Raw genomic sequence first — 11,995 nt, 5'->3', positions numbered from 1 at the left:
ATTACTGTTCATCATCTCTTCATGGTCTCCTGACTCTCCTCCAAGTCCAACTCTGAGCTTGACCTTGTCATCATTGGCGACGCTTTATTCGTTGAATAAAAAAAATAAATTTGAATAATATTATTTTGCGAATATGTTCAACTTATAGAATTTATTTATTTTTTATCCAAAATTTTATTTTACTTTAAATTTAAACTAGCAAAAAATGATAGAAACAAGGGTATTTTAGAAAATTTAGAATATTACCAAGTTGATTACTATATAATATGAGTTTCCAACCAAACATGGTTATCATAAATTACCACAACATTCCTGGGCATATAACATTCCCGATCTTATTATCACAGTAATCTCATTACTTGGTATCGCGAACCAAACTACCCCTTGTCTGACACAAAAGTGATAATGCCTTCATAATCTCTATCATTGTATAAAGCATCACTAGCTTTGAAATGAACCACGTCCAGTTGGCATTGGTCTTGTTGTCGACAATGCTTAACACAATGTGGAAAAAAACATTATTTTCATCTTTATCTGTCGTATCCAATAGAGTATCCCAATACTTTCTTAGCAAATGAGTACCGTCAACAAACAATAGCGGTTTACAACCTTTTTTGAATCCCAGGATACGTGCCTAAAATGAAAAAATTCCCATCTAAAATACTCACCTTTTTTATCCACAATTGTAATGCTACTTGAGTTCGTCCACCACCTTGTTTGCATACTAAAACAACAAATCATAGCTGGACACTTCGCTTCCATGGAGGATAACCCGAGCAACCTCTTTTCCCAAAGAAGCTTGCTTATATGGAAGATGGACACCATGTTCACGTAATATGTCTCTTTGAACATCGATAGCCATATACAAGGCCCGGTCCTTCAGCTACTAGATTACATGTGTGTTGACCCATTTTTTCTATGCTTTTGAATGCGATGCCAAGCCAATACCACTCCATAAATGTGTGCCGGATGCATTGTCTTTGACATGATCTGAATTGCGTGTATGTACCACAAGTGCACGGGTGTCGAAGTAATAAAATACCCCGATGAGTGGGTAATCGAATCCACAGGGAACGGAAGTATTAGTAGTAACCAATTCTTAGTTATCTAGTCGGAATCAATGGTTGTGATGAAGTGAACTAGTTGCAAGAATATTAATAAGTAAGCAAAGGACAAGATAGAAAATAGAAGAGATCTCAATAATTAAGTTGAGGTATCCGGGCAATGCTCCACCTAGGATCTGAAATGAAGCTCGAGACTTGCTAAATGCTTCTAAATCGAGTTTTATGAATCAAGATAATCCAAGAACAACCGGCTCTTGCCTCAAAGCCACCGGTACTAGTCCCCTATAAGGTCCCGGTGGAGAAATCGCTCAATCTCAATACCACACACCCCATATTACCGCAATAAGCTCTAGGGATATCTAAGAGTGAAATTGATTCCTAAAGATAGATCTAACCTTACTTCTAGGTGAAAGATCCCTAACCCCTAAGAACGTCTCTGCGGAGAAATCTCTCAATCTCATGCCTCACACCAAATATGGTTGTATAGAGTCTAGGGAATACAGAGATAGAAAACACTCATCGGAAGGGAAAGTCGGCACTCCATTATCTCATGACTCACCCTCTCAACGCTCTTTAACCTTGGAGTTCTAACTCTAATGGAGACCTCTCTCTCATCAAAGTAACAAATCATGCATATACAATTAACCACAAGGATCAACAAAACATGCAAGCCATGGGGAAAACAAGATTAAAACTCAAATCAACTAGGATTTAATAGAAAGCATAAAGCAAATTAATATAAAAGATAAGATCCTAGGGTTCACATGCCCAAATACCTACTAGGGTTTAGCCCTCCATGGAGCAAGTTACAAAACAAACATTAATATAATGAATATCAATGTAAACCATAGAGAAAAACCCTCTTGAATTCGTGATGATGGCCTTGATGGGTCGCTCAACGTCTTGAAGAATCCTTCTCCAAAGCTAGGTTGTCGAAGGCCCCCTCGGTTGATATGAAGGAGGAAAGATCGATCAAAGTTGGTGAAGAACGGCTTCCAATCTTGCCAAAGACCTCCTCTAGAACCTTCGCCGTTGTGCCCTTAGAGTGCTCGCAAAAAGCCCCACAAAAGTCTCCAAAGAATAGGGCAAACAACCTATTTATAGTCACAAACCGCGCCTGTCACGTGCCTTCACGCTCCTAGTGTGGATTTTCCACTCACCCGCGTGAGCTGCAGGAATTTTCACGCGGTCACGTGAACAGTAATTCTACTACAGTACTGCTATAGTAAAATGCTACATTGTTTTACTATGGTACTTAGCTACAGTTCTCTTCACAACCACGGTCCAAACACTCTTCTTTTGAGGCCACATGGTCGGGCACACATCCATGTGGTAGTCTATAAGATTTTTTTTCGTCGACTTACCATTTGAAAGGTCTTGCATTCTTCACAAAGAGAAGGAGCATGAAGATGTGACTGCCTTTGTGCCCTTCCAACTAGAAAATTGGATTGAATCTCCTTGGAAGTTAGCACACATCTCCACGTTCATGAACTCCTCTCATGTGTTGGTCCTTTAATTGAACAAGAACTCCCAAAATGTGTCTTTGTAGCCTATCTTTGCTTCATTTTCTCCCTTCAAGGCATTCACAACTTAATTGTACAAAAGAACACCAAATACACTATATGAGACATAAACCACAGTAAAAATGATGCGCAATACATGTAAAACATATTAAAAAATATGTCTACTCAAGCAGTTATCAATCTTGATCCTGAAAGTCTCTTTATTGTATTTCATTGAGACATAGAGACGCTATTGACAACCTTCACCGACGCATTAGACAACCACTCTATATTTCTCATTCTTTATGAATGTGAAGTTGCAATTACGTTTGATTGCAAAATTGTGTAGTGAGGCTCTTAAGTGGCCAAGGTTTACAAACCTTTGCCCAATATCCAACGACAGAAGTTCAGATTGCTCAGACGAGGTAGGAATGCCTAAGATACCGGTAGGGCCATCTTGTGATGGGAAGGATATATCTCAGAAAATGAATCCCTGGTGGAGTAGAGTATTAAACATGAGAATATACGATAACAACTTAACATGATTACGTAAATGGTAAAACAGTAAATTAAACAATAATGTTGTATAATAAGTGGGAACAATTTAATGTAAATGAAAAACACATTGACTAAGTGGAAAACATACTAATTAACCGGAAAATTTGTTATGTATCAGTTACTAACTACATGTACTAAGAGAATCAATATTTACAATAGAGAGAGATGTGTCAGTAGGAATGGCCAATGGCTTTTCATTTGTGTAAACTATGAGGTCAACGGTAGTACAATTAAACATGTGGTACATGTGGCGCTTGCGCTAGAAGTCCACCTTGGATTCTGTTGGATAGATCATCCTATATGCATTGGGCGTGACAAACTTCACCCATACATGGGAAACTTTGAGGCCCCATCGCTCACATATCTCCGCTTAGACTGATTCCCAAGAGGTTAGCATGGTAAACGACATCATGCGTCCTTCCCCTTTGTATCTAGCAACTGCCTAAAAGCTCTCCATAGAAAACCTAGATAAAAAATAAAGAATCACTATCACTGCTATGGTATTATATGAAAAATTGCCCAAAACCAATGCACTAACTAAGGAACTCACAAGCCTTGAGAGGGTTTTCTCTTAGGAACAAGGGTGTGCACTTGATAGGGAAAAGATTGTCACACCGATCTCAGAGATGGTGGGAAAAGTATGAAAGTGGAAAACTACAATTCACCAGATGAGAATCGGAGTAAATCACAACATGGGCTAGATAGAGAGACAAAAAGGTTTAAGAAGTATAAAATGCCCAAAGACTTCCAAAAAGGTGTTGGAGAATATGGCAAAAAGCTGGGTGATTTGATAGTTGAAAGTACGTTATTTCAAAACAATGATGTAAGTGGGCGTTTTTTCCCACCATTTGTAGGGGTAAAGCTGGAATACAAAGAAAAAGAAGCTGACGGAGTGAGCTAAGGGGGCAAAAGAGAAGTCAAACAAAAAAGGAGGGGTTGTCTAGGAATTTCAAAAGTCAGAGAGGCTGTTTGTGAAGTTTTGAAACTTTCAGGGTGAAAAAAAATAATTTTTCAAAAAAATTGATATTTAAAAAAAATTAAAAATTAAAAAGAATTAAAAATTTAAAGGAGAGAGAGAGGAGTAGAAGAGGAAGGGTTTCATGGTGGGAGGAAGAGTTTTGAAAACATTTTCAAAAAAGTTAAAAACATAAAAATGTTGTTTCTTGTTTGTTTGAAAACATGAGAATTGTTGTCAAATTTTTTTTAAAACAAAAACAAGGCGCCAAACATGTTTTTTTAGTCTTGTTTTCAAAACATGTAATTGAAAACAAAAAACAGAAATTGGCAACAATGCCAAACGACCTCTAAGCTAACTCTCCAATTTTTAGATGGTTCTTATATAGATATATAAACAATTCAAAGAAATAAGTTTGTTTTTATTATATTTATTTATTTATTTTTGTGGTTTGAATCAAATTACCATCACGCAAATTTTTCTGAGATCATGGAGAGATTTAGATGATGTTGAAACTATGGATGTGATAATTTCTTCAACTATATGCACTGGGGAAAAAACCTACATCCCATTCTAAAGAGAAGAAAAAAAAATCACATGAAATTTGAAAGAAAGATGAGTAAAGATTAGTTTAGATAGTTGAGGAGAGCTGCGTTTAAGCCGAACTTAGATTTATAGTTGCATATATGTCTTAAAATATATACATATCAGAGAAAAAAAAAAAACTCTGCTATATTTTGGTAAATCAGTACTTGTTAATTAAAATAAACAAAAACTCTTGTTTATCTTTGATTATTTTGTTTGATTGTAATTAGTAACACCTCCGCGAGACTAAATCAAACCCACAAGCAAATGCAATAAAAAAGAACTAAAACACTAAAAAGAAAAATTAATGTCAACTTGACAAAGGCATGTAACTACAATGATGAATATACATTTTACAATTACCCCCAACATTAGATCGGGCTACCCTGCTAGTATTTTTGTGCTTATCTCACCATGAGCTAGTTTTCTCATTCTATAAATAAAAAGGAAATCATATATATATATATATATTTCTACAAATATATATAATTGTGTATATAATCTGATAGAGATCTTATTTTCAGGTATACAAAACACCAATATTTATCAATGTGTATATATAAATCTTATTGAGGTTGTAAGTTAACTAAAAATAAAAACTCAATTGATTGTTGCAAGCAAATATATATAAACAAATATACACAAGTTTTCCAAAGTAGAACCTTGAAGGCTGGAAAGAGACAACCTCAATGACAACCTCAGTAAACCAGCATATGGAGGAAGATCATTATACACTCAAGCCACATTAAGGAATAAAAGTAAAGCTGAAGTTTCAACATTGAAAAGGCAATTATATTTGATGGCTCTGCCATTTTCAAAGTTAAAAATTAGGACTTGTAAAAGCATTGACATATGAATGGAGCAAAAGTATAAGAAAACTGTAATATTAGCGAGGGTAAGAAAAGAAGAATTGTAAAATCTTGATCTCCAAAGATCTTGGAAAAACCTATGTGCTCTTGCGATCATTTCTCCTTGTTAGTTTCAGAGAAAATCACAGAACTGACATCCAAATCTCCACTTCTTTTAGATGATAGACGATGTTTAGACCATTCTTCCAAGTTCTTGCGATGAAGAGCATTCATTCTAATAAAAGGTCGCTTTTCCTTAATAATCTTTTCGGCATGCTTCCAGTCTTCTGCAATACCTAACGCAACTAGAATTGCACACATCACACAGACACTTCTTCCATGACCTGTTGCATATCCAATAATCATCACTTATTTGCTGACACAGAAAAGTTCAATGAAAATATTCGATAGAATAACGTTTTTAAAGAAAAAGAAACAGAGGTGGAGCATCTTGAAAACAAGATAAAGACATGCCAATTTCATTGGGTGCTTGAAAAGCAAATTGCATAATTCACACATCCATATTTTAAAACATGCTTCCTGATGAACTCACTAGCAACATGCAACATTTTCTTCCTCCATTGGTGCACTTCACAAAGATAAGCAGTAAAGAATAATTATTAAATCACTTTTCTATGCTGCGTGCTGTTTCAGAGAACAATTAATAGCCTGATGTACATGAAGTGTTCATAGACATAATAAATATCAGGAAACTAAATTAATTAAGAGGTAAAGGTTCATCACCGAGAATTTCGTTGAGTCTAATGTGGGAACATAGAAATATTTACTACTTCAAGAGATACTAAAACATTTAAAAGATAACAGTCAAATAATAACACTATAGCGAAGACATTTAGTATATATATGAACATATTTTAGGATGTGTTCTCACTATTAGTCAATTGGAAGATGAGAAATAAACAAAAATCTATATGTAGACAACAAATGAGATCATTCAAGTTAGAAGATATTTACAAACTTCCTTTTTCTTTCTGTTCCCTATACTTAAAGGACAAAATTTCCCTGTTGCTAAAAGATCCAAGGCACCATATTGTTTAAAGGCAACCCGGTCTCCTCGCACCATTCTAAGATATTAAATCAAGTACTATGTGGATAAAGGATGGCATGGAATGTTTAACTAAAGGTGTGCTAAAACAAAGATTTGATCTTATTCATGAGCCTTAAACAGTTGAAATTGATTTTATAAGAGAGGTCTACATTCTCTACAGGAAAAATAAAAATCTGCTACAATAATTACACAATCCTATGGAACAACCAAAGAAACAAAGTAACATAAATGATTCAACAGGATTAAATGACCATAGACCTATGTATGCCAGTAACACACACACACACTAACAACCTCAAATTAAGGGTATGCATGCCATTTGCCAGGTGGAAAAAATGATTATAACATAAATGAAAGTCTAAGATCAGAGATGATAACAATCAATCATCAATCAAGCATAAACTATAACACTTACACGGTTGAATCTAGTTTTTACAAGAAAGCTCTATATTCTCTACATGAAAAATAAAAAAATTACTACAATTATGACACATGTGCTTATTATACATGCCAACTTAGTTGATTCAGTTGTTAAAAACAAATTAACAACCTCATCAAAGGGTGTGCATGCAATTTTCCAGTGGTATAGCCTAAATAACAGCCCATAGAAATGGTAGATGTCAACAACTAATCATCAATTTAATATACACCATCACACTGAAGAAATCTCCTTCATCCTCTAGATCAGTCACTCTATAATCATCTAAAATTGTTGTCAAATTTTTAATGAAGAATGCAATCGTTTATTTTGTTGCAGGTTTAATTCCAAGATCTTTGAAAACCTAAGGATGTTTGTGAATTTTTATAGCAGAAGAAAATTCATTCCTAGGCTGAAATCAGATCAATTGGATTAGTATTCCAAGCATGCAAAATGAAAATGCACCATAATTTGGTGCTACCACAATTGTTTGGCATCTGTCAAGGAATGGCTGCATAATTAAAGAACATCAGAAAGTGTGGGATGTAAAAAGAACCATAGCTACTAACCCCAAAGAAATCAATATCACACTGGTAAGGAGACACAAAAAAAAGTAATCAGAAAATGGGACTGCTTCATGCTACCTTGGACATTTAGAGACTTTCTCTGTGCCACTCCATGGGACTGTGTGTCTCAATTTGTATAGATCTAAATAGCTAGAAATGGTTTGAGGATGAGGGTTTGCCTCAACATTGATTTCAGATGTGCTATGGTGGGTAAGTGTATTGTCTAAGCTTAGGCTTCAGGGAGTTCATTAGCATGGCACCCTTGATACTTTTAGCCAAGGTAGTCAAATCGAGATTCGAATTGTGAATCGAAATTCTAAATTTGCGAATTGAGAATCGTGAAGCGAATCGTAAGATTCGGTTCAACATTTCAAAATCATATATATATATATATATCACATGATTATATAAAAATAAATAAATAAATAAATTCTAAGTCATGCATTAAACATAAAATAGTTTGGAAGGCATTTTCTTAGTTTGAGATCCTGTTTTAAGCTTGGAAGGAATTTCCAAGTATTAAGCAGACCAATATATATTTTAAAAAAATATTAATTATTTCAAAAATAGTTGAGATTTAAAAATTAATAAAATAATTAAAAAGATTTCTTTCCTTAACATGATTTTTAAGATAACAAATTAATTTGATATTAAAATTAAAAAAAAACATTATCTTTTAATTAATCTTTGAATTTGTTTTTTGATAACAAATTTAAAGACTAATTAAATAAGGGCAGATTTTTTTTTTTTTTAATTCAAAACTTATATTAACTAGGAATTGATGATCTTCTCGATTCATATCAATTCAACTGATTCGGTCCACGAAAAACGATATAAAAACAATATAAATTGTACGATTCTAACTAGGCTTCTGGTTACAATGAAGGCCTAACAAGGAGCCAAAAATTCTAAGAATGAATAGTAACCTTCAGGAGAGGAATACGTGAAGTCACCTATAGAATCCAAGGCATAACACAACACAAAGTGTACAAAGTAGAATGGAGTTTATGCACCATATCTCATAACCTTTATAATATTACTGGAAAAGAAAGTAAACTAGAACTTAGAAACAGTTCCAGTGCTTTGTTTACTACAACTTAAACAAATGTTCACTATCATAGGAAGTATGAGCTGAAGTCAGCAGCGCCATCTAGCCTGGGATAAGAAATTAGGTCTTAATTACACATTGATGATTAAATATTTGGCTAAAGATTAGCAAATTTTGAATCAATAATTGTGTGTATGGATGTGTGGGAAAGGATGATCTGACAACCGCATACTAAACTACTTTACTGATTGCATAAATATTGAGTCACAATAATATTAGAAAAGATACCTCAAATTTGTCAAAAGACTTAATGCTAAATTTGTAGATTATGGACCATATGGAGAAACTAACAACCATCCATTCATCAACTTATATTAGGTCTGGGTCAAAGAGAGGCTTAATGTTATCCTGCTTTAACTGCAAGAGGTCTTAAGAATTAATTTCCCGGCCCTTTCATTTCCAATAGAAATGGCAAGTTATTTAAACAGGTTTTGCTTTATCCAACAATGGTTGGAATTGAATTATGTTGTCAAGAAAGAAATTGCCTTCTGCATATGAATAGATCCTCAGAATATCCAGCAGATCAAGCATTAGATTCTCAGAAAATCACTTATGCTTTCTTGCAATAACTCCAAAAACTGCTTTTTAGTCTAAGAGAACAAAACAGATGTGAAGCAGGCATGTCATAGCCATGATCAATGTCCTAATCAAAATAGATCATCAAATCTAGACAAATGTATGACAATCATGAAATTAGATGTAAATTTATTGAAACAAATATTGAATAGTCAGGAAACATGTAAGGATGGTTACCGAAAGCGCAATGTACATAGACAGGCTTCTTCTGACTCCTCTTTCGGCAAGCCCAGCGAACAGCAGATTCTATTTGCGAAGCTTGTGGGGATCTTGTATCCCAAGTAGCAATGCACAAATATCCACTACCAGAGATAGATCTCCGGGGTAGTTCACATGTGCAGTCAATGACTGCTGGATCCCCTGGAGGCATTTCATTCAGGGACGAAGGCCACCCGCCAACAAATATCCCTTCAGAAACCTCAGAATACAATGGTTCTCTGCTCCTTATTCTCCTCACAAACACCACCATCCGAACGAAAACAAGAAATGGTGAGAAGATAAGCAATGACCAAAGTGGAAAGCTCCCGTCCGATCCCTTCCCTAAGAGTAAGGGAAGATTCACTGATGGAAGAGATGCAATGGCAACCAAATATGCAACCAAAGATGCATGTAGAAGGGGAATGTGAATGAATGCCCATCCAAACTCTCTGATCAAAATGAATGCTATGAATAGAACAGTTGCCTTTAATCCAATGAAGAAGGACAACCCCATGATTAGCTTTTCTCAGACAAAATTCTTCCTTTTTACCTGAATCAAAACAAAATGGAGGTCATTTCCCAAAGCAATCAAAATTACAGTCATTGCATTCTCTTAAAATGACAACATAATTTTGTATAAATTTTCAAAATATCATCTAACATCCACTGCAACAAAATTTGAAATCATTAAATCATTTAACTTGTGATAAAAAGTAGGATTTTTTATGCAAAAATATGATCAAATTCCCCTATTCATGTGGAAGTTAACCGGTCGAGAGAAGGAAAAAAAAAACAGAACAAAAAAAATTTACGAATTAATTCAGAGTAATCAGACTTTCAAAACAAGAACCAAAACGAAAAATAAAAAGAATTGCTTCCATCGATCTAATCTATGAAGGTGAAAATCAAATAGCGACCAATTTTTAGATCAAATCAAGCAGGCAATCAATATCGGATAAAATTTAGAGAAAAGAGGGTTTCCAATGGAGAAGAAGACGGAGGCATACCTTCGAAGAAGCAGAAAGGGACGAGATTCGACGGAGCTCTGGGAATGACGATGACGAGCTTTTGATGATGCTTTCATTGTCACTATTGAAATTCATGTTTGACCACTGCATTTGTTTAAAAACACAGATTGACCCCTAGGATTTTTTTTCCAATTCATACATAGTCCTTTATTTTTGGTCTCTCTCCATGGAGGAAATCCATTCTCCGGGTTTTCTCTTTTTTTAAAAGGGTTTTTGCATGTGTACCCCTAAAAAATTTTGAAATTGTATATTTGCCCATGAATAAAAATTAATTGCATACATACCCTTAAATAATATACATAATTACGTATATACCTTTGGGGTTCAAATTAGTTGAAAAACCATCCATTAACAAACAACAAATATATAAAATTACCATTATACCATTACATATATACCCTTGAAAATTTTTTTTAAAGTTGTACAAGGGTTATTTTGGACCTTTGCTATATCTTAATCCAAGTTATAACCATAGTTAATCAAGTTTGATTACCGTAATCCAATAGTAGGGGTATATCCGTAATTATCTATATTTTCAAGGGTATATATATAATTATGTTTTTTCTGAGGATAAATATGCAATTATAAAATTTTTGAGGGGTTTATAACTAATTCTCCCTTTTTTAAATAGTGATGAGCCAAGAAAGTGCCGATACTCTCTCACCAGTGGGTTTATGGGGCAACGAGCACATTTACTCATGCGTTTTTTGGGTTAAATTCTCCCTTGGTCTTTATGAGCTCATTCATAGGTTTATTATAAAATTATATTTTTTAAAATTTTGTTATAGTATAAAGGTGTAATTAGAGAAGAGCACCGGCCGATTAACCGGGCACTCCGAGTCTAACCCACCAGACTAGTCATGGGTCACCGAGGGTGATCTAGACTCTGGGCACACTAAACCGGTGAGCAGGAACCCATCGGGCTTTATAAATTTTAAAATATAATGAAAATGTAAAAATAGAATAACAGTAAGTTAAGTTAGCTATGAATCTATGATTGCCTTTACATGTAGTTGCTGTCTTTTTCTTGAGCTAGCTGATGTAGAACTAAATTACAATAGTATAATAATTGTTTATTATTAATTTTTTTTAGTAAAATAATTTTATAAAATCAACATGTATTGATTGATTGGCTAATGTAATGAAGTCATGTTGGTCACCATTTGTTAATTGTTTTTTTTTATTTTTTTCCAAAAATCACATAATATTTAAAATTATAGCAATAATTAAAAACTTTTGTTGTTATAAATTTATTTTTATTAAATACTTGTTATTGAATGTTATAATATATGATATTATTTAATGTATGATTAAATTTACATCTGTTAGAAAAACATAGATTTGATTAAAATAGATCATGAGATGGTGGAAATTAAAAAATTCTTATTATATACAAAATTTATTTCTCTATAAAAAATAATTAAATATATAAATGATAAATTTAAAATAATAATGGTTATTTTCTTGTTGTTTAACATTATGCCATTAAAATATATTGTTAATATGAAAATCTATAAAAA

At 33.7% G+C, this 11,995-nt stretch overlaps 1 protein-coding gene across 1 annotated transcript; it reads right to left on the bottom strand.

Annotated features, from left to right (window-relative positions):
• Positions 1 to 5,409: 5,409 nt before the first annotated feature.
• On the bottom strand, positions 5,410 to 10,601 carry LOC120275263 (uncharacterized protein YnbD-like). Its single transcript, XM_039281784.1, has 3 exons — positions 10,455 to 10,601; positions 9,427 to 9,997; positions 5,410 to 5,856 (listed from the first exon to the last, which is right to left on the bottom strand). Exons 2-3 carry the CDS (start codon positions 9,959 to 9,961, stop codon positions 5,627 to 5,629), a joined length of 765 nt encoding a protein of 254 aa, XP_039137718.1. The 5' UTR covers positions 9,962 to 9,997; positions 10,455 to 10,601; the 3' UTR covers positions 5,410 to 5,626.
• Between the last annotated feature and the right edge of the window lie 1,394 nt (positions 10,602 to 11,995).

This window comes from Dioscorea cayenensis, chromosome 14, assembly GCF_009730915.1.
Source record: "Dioscorea cayenensis subsp. rotundata cultivar TDr96_F1 chromosome 14, TDr96_F1_v2_PseudoChromosome.rev07_lg8_w22 25.fasta, whole genome shotgun sequence".
NCBI classification, from domain to species: Eukaryota; Viridiplantae; Streptophyta; class Magnoliopsida; order Dioscoreales; family Dioscoreaceae; genus Dioscorea; species Dioscorea cayenensis.
This window is presented reverse-complemented; position numbering and strand designations above follow the sequence as displayed.